The 14,611-nt window shown below is 34.2% G+C and overlaps 1 protein-coding gene across 4 annotated transcripts in view; it reads left to right on the plus strand.

Annotated features, from left to right (window-relative positions):
- LOC111057936 (myogenesis-regulating glycosidase-like) overlaps nucleotides 1-14,611 on the plus strand; it is a 65,456-nt gene that overhangs the window by 10,114 nt on the left and 40,731 nt on the right. For 2 of the 4 annotated variants that reach the window (XM_039435887.1, XM_039435886.1), the window contains one exon: nucleotides 9,570-9,766. In XM_039435887.1, coding sequence (XP_039291821.1) covers nucleotides 9,570-9,766 — 197 coding nt within the window. Of the gene's footprint in view, nucleotides 1-5,858; nucleotides 6,106-9,569; nucleotides 9,846-14,611 lie in introns of those variants that run through there. The other 2 variants (XM_039435889.1, XM_039435888.1) reach the window with 2 other exon arrangements.

Genomic DNA, 14,611 nt, shown 5'->3' on the forward strand with positions numbered 1-14,611 from the left:
TTGTTGATTTTTAGGAAATTTCAAATTGAAATTACCTTTTTTGTCTACTGGTTAGGGCCATAATTTGTGATCAAAATTTCAATAATCACATTTTAATGCAAATGTACTACAAATCTTATCCACAATTAGCAATACAAAGATTATCATCCACAAAACTGAATCTTTCTACGTTGATGCAGTAATTTATCATTCAGCTCAGATTCTACCGGTGCGCATTACTTATATGAACTTCAAGTTTGATTCAAATCCGGTTTTACTACGCAATAAAAACATTGCATTTTGATCTATTTTTTTAGCTACAGTCGATCTCTCTATATCTCTTTAAATTGAGGAAAATCACATGTGCCCAACATATTTAAAAAAGATGTGCATCTTTTCAATCTGCTCTGATTAGTTTTGTCAACTGTTTGTTCAATATCCTCATCTATACTATAATAAAGGAAAGAACTGGCTTATACACGTACGGGATAGGAGAATTATGTTTGACGCATCATCACGTCTAAACTACTGGACTGAATAACTTGAAATTTTACTTTCCTTGCCCTATTACCGTAGGCAAGGAATAAGCATAAAGTGTGTCTCTTTAGTGTTTCTTTCCTCTGTGCCGTAGGTAAGGAAAGTATTGCTTTAATTCAAAATCAATCTTTGCATTGATGGGGCGGAGCTCCTGATATTTTTACAGATATGAGACTTGTGGCAGTTGATAGAGCCTATCAATGACTATTTCAGGTATAAATTTAATCGAAATCGTTGGAGCCGTTTTCGAGAAAATCGGGAAAAACCCTGTTTTTGACAACATTTTCGCCATTTTAGCCGCCATCTTGAATTGCATTTGATCGACATTGTTCGTGTCGGATCCTTATATTGTAAGGACCTTACGTTCCAAATTTCAAGTCATTCCGTTGATTGGGAGATGAGATATCGTGTTCACAGACGCACAGACGTGTGTGTGTGTGTGTGTGTGTGTGTGTGTGTGTGTGTGTGTGTGTGTGTGTGTGTCTATGAACACGATAACTCCTTTCCTAATTAACAGATTGATTTGAAATTTTAAACTTAAGGTCCTTATACCATGAGGATCCGACAATAAGATGATTATTCAATAAAATGCAATTCAAAATGGCGGATAATTGCTAAAAAACCATGTTTTTCACGGTTTTATCGAAAACGGTTCGAACGATTTTCTTCAAATTTATACCATGGATAGCTATTTATAAGCCCTATCAACTGATATGAGTCTCATTTCTGGGAAAATTGCAGGAGTTCCGTAATATTTTTGAGAAAAATTGCGGATAATTACTAAAAAACCATGTTTTTCACGGTTTTCTCGAAAACTGCTCTAACGATTTTCTTCAAATTTATACCATGGATAGCTATTCATAAGCCCTATCGACTGACATGAGTCTCATTTCTGGGAAATTTGCAGGAGCTCCGTAATATTCTTGAGAAAAATTGCGGATAATTACTAAAAAACCATGTTTTCCAAGATTTTCTCAAAAATAACTTTTCAGATTTTTTTCAAATTCATACCCTGTATAGTTATTTATCAGCTCTATTTAACTGGCATGATTCTCCTTTCTGGGAAACTAATGGGGGGTCCACCCCATCCTTGAGAAATGGACTTTGTAACCTCCTTCTCGTGCATGAGGTAGGTAGGTAGAGCAGTTCATAAAAAGAACACATAGTCGAGATATTTCATCTGTAGAACAGCTGTTTTGATGTCTTTTAAAGTATCTCATCGTATTTCACAATTTACACAAAGGAAAAATTACTCTGAAAACAATAATTATATATAAACACTAGCCGTCAGGCTCGCTTCGCTCGCCATATCCGTCTAGCCAGGGGGCTCCGCCCCCTGGACCCCCGACTGGATCGTCCAAGAATGAGATCAGCAGGCTCGATTCGCTCGCCTGCATTTTTTCATTTTTATCATATTATATTAGGACAATCCAGTCGGGGGTCCAGACTAAACGTCTGGCTAAACAGATATGGCGAGCGAAGCGAGCCTGACGGCTAGTAATATAATATTCCCAGGATTGAAGTAGCAGTGCCCAATCAATTTTTCCGCGATAAATGCATTTAAATCTTCAACTTGGTGCCAACCTAACAAAATCAACTCAACTTAATGCCAACCTGGCAAAATTATTAATTTAGTTGCCAGTTAACAACTGTTTCGAAGAGGTACTCTATCTAGATTATAGTTCTATAGTAACATATGATATGGAAATTTCAATTCTAATTAAGAGATTGGGAGAAGAAGAATATACATGCTAAAAGACGAACTTTAAACCCTTAAAAACAACCCTTAGAGTTGAAATATTGCCAAAAGATTTCTTAGTGCGCCTCTAAAGGGCCAACTGAACATACCTACCAAATAAGAACATTTTTGGTCCGGTAGATTTTTAGTTATGCGAGTGAGTGAGTGAGTGAGTGAGTGAGTGAGTGAGTGAGTGAGTGAGTGAGTGAGTGCCATTTCGCTTTTATATATATAGATAGATAGAAGATAGATATACAGAAGTCTGATCATAGTTTCAAATAATATGCTGCTGCCAATCGTCATTATGTTATTCCCCTAATTATTCTCGTTTAAGCATGAGGCTTACAGTTCAAGGAGCAAGGAAAGTTGTGTGAGTGTACCACACCAGATTTTTATTCATATTAAATGTAGCCCTAAAGAAAAAAGACAATAAAATGTTTAGATACTGTTTAGATACTGTTTAATACTGTTTGATACTTGTACCAGTTGTCTCTGGTATCAGGCTATCAGCTCACTTTGTGAACGAAAGGAGAGTTGTAGAGAATCGAGGGGCACTGATTCTATTGGATGGCGAAATTATCCAATTTAGCTCCGCTCAATCTTAATACTAAACTTATCTTCTCCAGTCGTTGATCTTTCTTCTCTCTTCCACTCTTTCTTCACTTCCGTCTTCTGTTTTTCTTCCACTACATTTATTCATATTTTACTCATTATTCTATGTATTATAGTTCTTAGTTTTAGTTGTTTTTGAGTGAAAAAGAACTGAATTTCAGAAAAGTGGAATCATAACCTCATTTCGGACTTTTAAATTATTATCTAAATTTGGGAGAGGAATAGTACAAGGAGTATCCTTAGTTTTTCTCTCCCATTCAGTGCTTCTTGTAAAAATTATAATAATAAAATGAGTAAAAAATAAAATTTTAAAACTATTCAGCGTATTGATGTGCCTGAGTTTTCGATTAATCTGTATTCCAATGCTGAAGGTATAATGGATTGATCGAAAATCACCAATAAATGAAAATTATAGTTACAATATAATACATTAGAATAGTGAATTACCTTACCAGTTTACACTATAGTGAGGTCCACTTTATAATGGTACCTAGTGGATAAAGATAGAAGAATAGCGATGCCGATTATCTTCATTAATTAATTATATTTCTACACTGTCAAAAACATAATTGTCATCGTTGTGGACCTAGAAAAGGATAGTACCACCGGCTTTGTCGAATGATAGACAAGGATAGCAAAACCGAAGTTGATCAAATACTGTCATTATAACGTGGACCTCACTATAAACTTATCTTCTCCAGTCGTTGATCTTTCTTCTCTCTTCGACTTTTTTCCTCTTCCGTCTTCTGTTTTTCTTCCTCTACATTTATTCATATTTTACTCATTATTCTATGTATTAGGCTACATCTTTTTCATCTCATTATCCACTCCTCGTTTTTATTTTTAATTGAAATTTATTGGCCAATTAATTTCACAGACATCTCTACAATTACAAAATGAATATCGGGGCACCGAGCTTCGCTCGTTATTTATCCTATTATATTAAGGCTAAAAATGAACTTTTCCTACAGTTTACGTTGAAAAGTGGCCTTTGCTGCCTGCACTGATTACAGAACGCAAAGAATCACTTTTCCGCTCTAGTGCGGGAAAAATTTTTCTGCACTCCAGATTTGCAACATGGCAACGCAAAATACTTAGTAGGTTATATGGAGCAACAGTGCAGCAAAATCAAAATGAAGTTGGTAACAGTGACTGCTGTGGCTGCTATAGTGAGCAGAGGTGCAACCAAGCACAACGCGCTAATTATTATCATTATATATTATAACCAACGACAACGAGGACTTTAGGATTTTAGGATTAAGGTTTTTATCATAATAAATTACACAGAAAAACATTTGATGCATTTCAGGCAATTTTACCCATAATTACCCACTTTTCATATTCAATGGTAACTGTAGGAAAAACTTAATGTGAAATACGTGCGCAAAGTTCCTCTGCTGCACTCAAGAAACCGTTCTTTCGGTGCAGCAAACTGTCACTTTGCGCACTAGTTGCACAAATAACTATTCTACTGGTGATATTTTTCAAAGTTTCTCGATTTGTATATCATCAAGCTATCAAAATTGAAAAGTTTTCTCAAGAAAACATTTTTTTCCGATCATACTTTTTGAGATATGTGCGCCTAAAGTTTAAATTTTTGGGACAGAAAATTTCAAATTCGGTAGGATATAAATCCATGAGATTCAGAGGCTAAATTCTTCATGATATTTTTGATGTAGTAAAATAAAAATTTTCTGAAAATATAGATTTTTGAGAAAGTTATTCAATTTACCAAAAATAACCCAACTAAAAGTTATTCTTGGTCATTTTTAGTTAATTGAATAACTTTCTCAAAAATTTATATTTTTATTCTACTAGATCAACAATACCATGGAGAATCTATCCTCTAGATCTCATGGATTTATCTCTTACCGAATTTGAAATTCTCTGTCCCAAAAATTTAAACTTTAGGCGCTCATATCTTAAAAAGTAATGACCGGAAAAAAATGTTTCCCTGAGAAAACTTTTCCATTTTGATAGCTTGATGATATACAAATCGAAAAACTTTGAAAAATATCACCAGAATAAAGTTTATTTTTAGCCTTTGCACAGCCTTAACGAGCAACTTCTGTATTTATAAAACACTTATTAAAATGGGCTGCTTTTAAATTAATAAAACAAAATAAAACTTGTAGCACCCTTTATTTAAAATAAAGGGTGCTAAAAGTTTTATTTTGTTTTATTCTGTATTTATATATCTGGTTATTTATGTTCAACGGATCTCGAAAACGGCTCTAACGATTTTCACAAAATTTGGAACATAGTAGGTTTATGATATAAAAATTCGATTGCACTAGATCTCATCATCCTTGGGAAAACTTGCTGATCTTCATCTTCTTCATCTTCTTCTTCTTCTTCTTCTTCTTCTTCTTGCATCTTCTTCTTCTTCTTCTTCTTCTTCTTCATCATCATCATCTTCTTCTTCTTCTTCTTCTTCTTCTTCGTCTCTTCTCTTCTTCTTCTTCTTCTTCTTCTTCTTCTTCTTCTTCTACTTCTTCTTCTCTTCTTCTTCTTCTTCTTCTTCTCCATCTTCTTCTTCTTCTTCTTCGTCTTCTTCTTCTTCTTCTTCTTCTTCTTCTTCTTCTTCTTCTTGCATCTTTTCTTCTTTTCTTATTTTCTTGCATCTTCTTTTCTTCTTCTTCTTCTTCTTCGTCTTCTTCTTCGTCTCTTCTTGCTCCTTCTTCTTCTCTTCTTCTTCTCTTCTTCTTTTCTTCTTCTTCTTCTTGCATCTTCTTCTTCTTCTTCTTCTTCTTCTTCTTCTTCTTCTTCTTCTTCTTCTTCTTCTTCTTCTTCTATCCAACCAACTTTGTAACCAGAAAGTTCTAGATACCAAACACTTATCAGTTCTGAGCAAGACACATGTAATTTCAAACAAAAACCGTCGATCACTGATTATGAGTCTCTCCATTAAACAAACTGTGTTGACCTTTAATCTATCAATAGAGCTTTATCATGTATTTTCATTCCATTAAAATATCATTGTCGCATTCTCAGTGTCGAGATACAATCATCACCGGGTTGCTCTAAGAATTTTGATTGCTCTTTAAATTTGAATTCTTTCAATACTTTTCTGATTTTTGTGCACCAGAATCATTTTCATCACTCCGTGTAATACGAGCTCGTAGTTAATCATGTTCATTTTTCTTATTTGTGCTTTACAATAATATTGTAGAAAATTTAATGGCGTCTTCTAATTATTCTTAAGTGAAATTGACTTCTCTCGGTTTTTAATTTCCATAGTAAGTATTAAAATAAATCAGTTATGAATATTATCATAGAGAAACAATAGCATAAGTGGATATCCCATGGTATAGGGCGTTTATGTCGCAACTTTTACTGTTATCTTAAGCCCAATTACTGTCGATTATTGTCGATTTTTACTGTTTTGACCGGGTAAGAGTGTATGAACGGCACAGTATTGATTGATTGATTGATTGATTGATTGATTGAGTACTTTATTTATGTAGATTACAATATATACTGGCTTATACACTTATATACAATAGCTTACAATACAGCAAAGTTATAGATGAATTTACATAATATAGACTAAGAAAATAACTATTGAACTGTATATGATATTGAAAAAGCAATTTGTAATATAATAACTATAGATAATAATCATATTGTTATGCATGTACATAAATTGGCGGAGCTTTGGACATATCAATGTCCATTCTTTGGGAAGAATATTAAAAATATCCTCCCCACTAACTCTCTACCAAAGTATGAGAGATTACCAAAGTATGAGTATGAGAGACTACCAGCGTCATAAAGCTTCACGGGAAAGAACTACGTGGACTATCGGCTTGAGATAACAGTAAAAGTTGTGACTTAAACGCCCTATACCATGAGATATATACTTATGCTATTGTTTCTCTATGGTATGACTGATTGAATTTATGTAATGAAGATTGTTTTGCATCTGAATAAAAATGTGAGTGATTTGGAAACCAGAAATACACCCTACCCGACGCGCCCATCAATTTCAAATATGTTTCATATAGATTTAGTAAGACTGGAAGTATGTAGACATCAGTTTTTTTTATTTTTGTAACATATTTTCTAACAAAATTCCGATATATTTCTTCAATAGTAAATTAACTAAAAATCTTCTCGAAAAAAATGGGCTAAGAAAAATATTTATTCAACACTTCCCAAATTCTAATAATTTAATGTAATAATTTATCATGTAAAGATATGGAACAATTATTCTCATAGATGTAACCTACGATACTGTTGTCAATCAGTTATGGCAGTGATAATATCACGTGGTATTGAGCAATGATTGTTTGTCAGAATATTGGCGTTTTATTGATAGTTCATTTTGTTGTTGTTTTGGTTTGTAGCCGGATGGGATACCTTATTTTTGTTTTTGCCTTTCTTGCCTTATTCATTATTTTCTACTTTTTTGAATAATGTCATTATTTACAACCAGACTAATAACATTGTTATATTGCATATTTCTCCTTACACAATGAATGAACCTGTCATTTTCCACAATAAAACTTCTGCTTTTTTATCAAAAGTTACTACCATGATTATAATATTTTTCTTTTTAAAGTATACAATATATAATTATCATTTCGGGCCCTAACCCGGGTCCCCTAGACCGGGTAATTTTATTTTTTCAGAAAACCTATATTAGCCTACATATTATACGGGCCCTAGCCCCCCCCCCCCCGGGGGGGCAGTCAAGATTGACAGTCAAGTCCTCAAGATACATAGTTTTTGAGTTTTATGCGAGAAACCAAAAAATGGTACCTTTAAACCACCCCACCCCCTTAGCACAGTGGGTAGGGGTGAGGACTTTTGATATGTTACCTCCTCACTACCCTTAACAGAACTGCGGGGTCAAAAATTGTCTTCCCAACTTTTCCCTCTATAACCTTTCCTTGACTGGACTAAATATTTCATATTTTTATTTTCTTTATACTAATCTTATTTTTTGTAGTTTTACCATTTTGCAAGAAAGTTTAAAAAATATATATATCGAAAATGAACTCACAGCTAGCGCACAAGTTCGCTTTGCTAGCTGTGCCAATTCTATTCAATCGAAATATATTATATTATTCATTTTGATGATTATGTATCTACTGAATATTTCAGCTATTATTGTATCAATGATTTGAAGTATTTCAAGTGATTTTGTATTTTGGCAAAATAAAGATTTTGATTTGATTAGATTTGACATAATTTTTGATGATTCTTTTTTTCAAATTTCAAGTTCAAAGCATCAATTCTGAAATTTTACATTCATCAATACTAGTAGTTCTGTGAACAGTGGACATCGCGCAGTTATAAACCACAGTCTCCTCTAATACTGTCCATCAGAGTAAATTCTGTCCTGTCCTGTCGTGTTGGCGAGATATCGGTGTATAAACGACTAATGGCTGTTTGGGTTGTTGTATCGACAATGCTAATAATTTGATGTAAACAGCTATATGCTACTGCCATCAAAAGCTTACCTAGTTGAAAGCAGAGAAAAGTCGGGAGAAAATACTATGCTACTTCAAGCTATCAATTGCATGCCTCACTGTGTGGACTGCAACAGCTGTGTTTTCAATAAGTTACATTGAGATATTGAATTGCATGCGTCATTGCATGCAATTTATAATCCACTCGACAGCTAATTTATGATGAATAATTCGATAGTCTGATTTTTACTCTAATATTGGCGTATGAAGGAGGTTCCTAATAATTATAAGGTTATTATATTTGACCGAGCGAAGTGAGGTCTAAGATTCAAGTCGACGGTTTGGCATTTCTCTTAATGTTTAAATGTTTATATGTTGCGCATTTATGGCGAAACGCGGTAATAGATTTTCATGAAATTTGACAGGTATGTTCCTTTTTAATCGTGCGTCGACGTATATACAAGGTTCTCAGGAAATTTTGCATTCCAAGGATAATATAAAAGGAAAAAGGAGCCTCCTCCATACGCCAATATTAGAGTAAAAATCAGACTATAGAATTATTCATCATAAATCAGCTGACAAGTGATTACACAGATGTGTGGAGAAGCCAGTCTATTGCTGTATTTCCATAAGGTCTATAGTTTCAAACAGGTACTTGTGGATGAGAATACTGCGTGAGGTCTACTGTTCACAGAACTACTAGTAGTAAAAATCAGACTATAGAGTTATTCATCATAAATCAGCTGACAAGTGATTACACAGATGTGTGGAGAAGCCAGTCTATTGCTGTATTTCCATAAGGTCTATAGTTTCAATCAGGTACTTGTGGATGAGAACACTGCGTGAGGTCTACTGCTCACAGAACTACTAGTAGTAAAAATCAGACTATAGAGCTATTCATCATAAATCAGCTGACAAGTGATTACACAGATGTGTGGAGAAGCCAGTCTATTGCTGTATTTCCATAAGGTCTATAGTTTCAAACAGGTACTTGTGGATGAGAATTCTGCGTGAGGTCTACTGTTCACAGAACTACTAGTATAAAAGGAAAAAGGAGCCTCCTTCATACGCCAATATTAGAGTAAAAATCAGACTATAGAATTATTCATCATAAATCAGCTGACAAGTGATTACACAGATGTGTGGAGAAGCCAGTCTATTGCTGTATTTCCATAAGGTCTATAGTTTCAATCAGGTTCTTGTGGATGAGAATACTGCGTGAGGTCTACTGTTCACAGAACTACTAGTACAATAAATGATTAATTTATTGTAAATGTTTGTTCCAGTTGACGCCCGAGCGGCAACGTAGCGATGTCGGCGGTGGGGGTGGCTACGACACAAGCGACACGTTCAGCGACTGTGTCGTGTCGACGACAACCGACGACGAAGAGGATGACGATGAGGAGGAGAGGGGTAGGAGGGGCCGCGGAGGAGGAGGAGGAGGATTGGCTGAGGAGGGACAGAGGAGGAGCAGTGCCGCCAAGTGAGTACCATACGTACCGTCCTCTGCACGCTATCCTCACCAGTACGCCTACAGCATCGGGCAGCTACGAAATCACCTGGTAGTCTACCCATTCAAACATATCTATAGTCCGTACAAAATTACTGTTGACTTGGGGGAATATGAGGCAAAGAGAAATGGAGGGAGATCAGCCAATTACAGTGATGAATAGAATCAATATCAAGTTTCAAGGTCCCCTGAGTCCAAAAACATGATTTTTGGGTGTTGGTCTGTGTCTGAAATTATCAAATCAAATCAAATCGTTTATTGCACAAAAATATATACAGAATACAACTGAAAGGAAATTGACAACTTTGTGCTACACGTCGGCAAAAGAAAACTTGTACGCCGACGTGGAGTCTTAATATAACTTATTCACTTATACATTAATATTAATATATAAAATGATCCTACAATATTATAATATAGGCTAACAGTAATTAACATTCAACCAACTAAATATTCCATTCTAAGAAATAACAATAAATTAAAGATATACATAAAGCTGAATTTAAGATTCATACAACATCAATCAATATTAAACCAAATCATTAATTGAATAAAAATAATTTTCTTTCACCCAGGTATGGAAATCTTTTATTTTAGGCTTCTTTAACAACCATCCTCCTGGAACTTTATTATAGAGTTTATTTCTCAAATATGTATAATAACATTCATACAGAAATGTTCTATCTAATCACAGTAAATTGAGATTGATTCCCAGAGCCAGTCAAAATTTAATCCTGCTTAACTTCATGTAAACCAAATCAGAGAGAACCATTTCAAAAAGATGGATCTACTGGAATTAAACAGGATTGAAAATAACCCAAATACATAATTTGCAACCGGCACTAAGTACCTGATTGAATGATTACGAAATTTCAACAGCTGAGTCTGAATTTTGACACAGTCCCACACACATAATCCCACCAACTCGCTCACTCACTTCCATCACCAACAGGCGACGAAATAATATTAATATCAGCTGTTTTTCCAAGGATGAATAATAATTATCCCTTTAGTGTCCTTCAGCGAGTTTTCCCAGGGATGAGACCTAGTGCAAACGAATCTTTATATTATAAACCTACTAAGTTCTGAATTTTGTGAGAATCGTTAGAGCCGTTTTCGAGATCCAGTGAAATACAAACATATAAACATCTAAACATCCAAACATATTAACAGAAGTTGCTCGTTTAAAAGTATAGGATAAGACTTTTTTACTTTCCTTGCCCTATTACCATGAGTAAGGAAAGTATTGCTTTCCAAAAAAAGGTTCTCTAATTCCATGTTTTCTATGCGTTTCAAGGTATAAGGGGACTCAGGTCCCCTGAGTCCAAAAAAATGATGTGTGTGTGTGTGTGTGTGTGTGTGTATCTGTATGTCTGTGAACACGATAACTCCATTCCTAATTAACCGATTGACTTGAAATTTTAAACTTGAGGTCCTTATACCATAAGGATCCGACAATAAAAAATTCAATAAAATTCAATTCAAGATGGCGGAAAAAATGGCGGATAATTACTGAAAAACCATGTTTTTCACGGTTTTCTCGAAAACGGCTCCAACGATTTTCTTCAAATTTATACCATGGATAGCTATTTATAAGCCATATCAACTGACATGAGTCTCATTTCTGAGAAAATTGCAGGAGCTCCGTAATATTCTTGAGAAAAATGGCGGATAATTACTAAAAAAACATGTTATTCACGGTTTTCTCGAAAACGGCTCTAACGATTTTCTTTAAATTCATACTGAGGATAGCTATTTATAATCCCTATCAACTGACATGAGTCTCATTTCTGAGAAAATTGCAGGAGCTCCGTAATATTCTTGAGAAAAATGGCGGATAATTACTAAAAAAACATGTTATTCACGGTTTTCTCGAAAACGGCTCTAACGATTTTCTTTAAATTCATACTGAGGATAGCTATTTATAAGCCCTATCAACTGACATGAGTCTCATTTCTGAGAAAATTGCAGGAGCTCCGTAATATACTTGAGAAAAATGGCGGATAATTACTAAAAAACCATGTTATTCACGGTTTTCTCGAAAACGGCTCCAACGATTTTCTTTAAATTCATACCGTGGATAGCTATTTATAAGCCCTATCAACTGACATGAGTCTCATTTCTGAGAAAATTGCAGGAGCTCCGTGATATTCTTGTGAAAAATGGCGGATAATCACTAAAAAACCATGTTTTTCACGTTTTTCTCGAAAACGGCTCTAACGATTTTCTTTAAATTCATACCATGGATAGCTATTTATAATCCCTATCAACTGACATGAGTCTCATTTCTGAGAAAATTGCAGGAGCTCCGTAATATTCTTGAGAAAAATGGCGGATAATTACTAAAAAAACATGTTATTCACGGTTTTCTCGAAAACGGCTCTAACGATTTTCTTTAAATTCATACTGAGGATAGCTATTTATAATCCCTATCAACTGACATGAGTCTCATTTCTGAGAAAATTGCAGGAGCTCCGTAATATTCTTGAGAAAAATGGCGGATAATTACTAAAAAAACATGTTATTCACGGTTTTCTCGAAAACGGCTCTAACGATTTTCTTTAAATTCATACTGAGGATAGCTATTTATAAGCCTATCAACTGACATGAGTCTCATTTCTGAGAAAATTGCAGGAGCTCCGTAATATACTTGAGAAAAATGGCGGATAATTACTAAAAAAACATGTTATTCACGGTTTTCTCGAAAACGGCTCAAACGATTTTCTTCAAATTCATACCATGGATAGCTATTTATAAGCCCTATCAACTGACATGAGTCTCATTTCTGAGAAAATTGCAGGAGCTCCGTAATATTCTTGAGAAAAATGGCGGATAATTACTGAAAAACCATGTTTTTCACGGTTTTCTCGAAAACGGCTCTAACGATTTTCTTTAAATTCATACCGTGGATAGCTATTTATAAGCCATATCAACTGACATGAGTCTCATTTCTGAGAAAATTGCAGGAGCTCCGTAATATTCTTGAGAAAAATGGCGGATAATACTAAAAAAACATGTTATTCACGGTTTTCTCGAAAACGGCTCCAACGATTTTCTTCAAATTTATACCATGGATAGCTATTTATAAGCCATATCAACTGACATGAGTCTCATTCTGAGAAAATTGCAGGAGCTCCGTAATATACTTGAGAAAAATGGCGGATAATTACTAAAAAAACATGTTATTCACGGTTTTCTCGAAAACGGCTCCAACGATTTTCTTTAAATTCATACCGTGGATAGCTATTTATAATCCCTATCAACTGACATGAGTCTCATTTCTGAGAAAATTGCAGGAGCTCCGTAATATACTTGAGAAAAATGGCGGATAATCACTAAAAAACCATGTTATTCACGGTTTTCTCGAAAACGGCTCTAACGATTTTCTTTAAATTCATACCATGGATAGCTATTTATAAGCCATATCAACTGACATGAGTCTCATTCTGAGAAAATTGCAGGAGCTCCGTGATATTCTTGTGAAAAATGGCGGATAATTACTGAAAAACCATGTTTTTCACGGTTTTCTCGAAAACGGCTCCAACGATTTTCTTCAAATTTATACCATGGATAGCTATTTATAATCCCTATCAACTGACATGAGTCTCATTTCTGAGAAAATTGCAGGAGCTCCGTGATATTCTTGTGAAAAATGGCGGATAATTACTAAAAAAACATGTTATTCACGGTTTTCTCGAAAACGGCTCCAACGATTTTCTTTAAATTCATACTGAGGATAGCTATTTATAATCCCTATCAACTGACATGAGTCTCATTTCTGAGAAAATTGCAGGAGCTCCGTAATATTCTTGAGAAAAATGGCGGATAATTACTAAAAAAACATGTTATTCACGGTTTTCTCGAAAACGGCTCTAACGATTTTCTTTAAATTCATACTGAGGATAGCTATTTATAAGCCCTATCAACTGACATGAGTCTCATTTCTGAGAAAATTGCAGGAGCTCCGTAATATACTTGAGAAAAATGGCGGATAATTACTAAAAAACCATGTTTTTCACGATTTTCTCAAAAATTACTTGACCGATTTTTTTCAAATTCATACCCTGTATAGTTATTTATCAGCTCTATCAACTGGCATGAGTCTCCTTCCTGGGAAACTAACAGGGGGTCAACCCCATTCTTGAGTAATGGACTTTGTAACCTCCTTCTCGTGCATGAGGTAGGTAGGTGGAGCAGTTCATAAAAAGAACACATAGTCGAGATATTTCACCTTTAGAACAGCTGTTTCGACGACTTTTAAAAAATATCATCGAATTTCACAATTTACACAAAGGAAAAAGTACTCTGAAAACAATTATATATACACATATACAGAAGTCTGATCGAAGTTTCAAATATGTTGCAGTCAATCGTCATTATGTTATTCCCCTAAATTATTCTCGTTTAAGAATGAGGCTTACAGTTCTATGAGCAAGGAAAGTTGTATGAGTGTATCACACCAGATTTTTTGGAAAGCTATACTTTCCTTACCTATGGTAATAGGGCAAGGAAAGTAAAGACAGGCTTATAGCCTTTGATAGTGATTTGAGCCAGCCAGGTCACACGATATTATATTATTATTATTATTATTATTATTATTATCATTATTATTATTATTATTATTATTATTATTATTATTATTATTATTATTATTATTATTATTATTATATTATTATATTATTATTATTATTATTATTATTATTATTATTATTATAGTGATTTGTGATTTCAAAATAATGTTATATTGATTTCTTTTGATTGGAGTATACCGACTTGTGTAATGAATGATTCATAGTTCTGTTCTGATTTTACTTATTT

Source organism: Nilaparvata lugens, chromosome 9 (genome assembly GCF_014356525.2).
Source record: "Nilaparvata lugens isolate BPH chromosome 9, ASM1435652v1, whole genome shotgun sequence".
NCBI classification, from domain to species: Eukaryota; Metazoa; Arthropoda; class Insecta; order Hemiptera; family Delphacidae; genus Nilaparvata; species Nilaparvata lugens.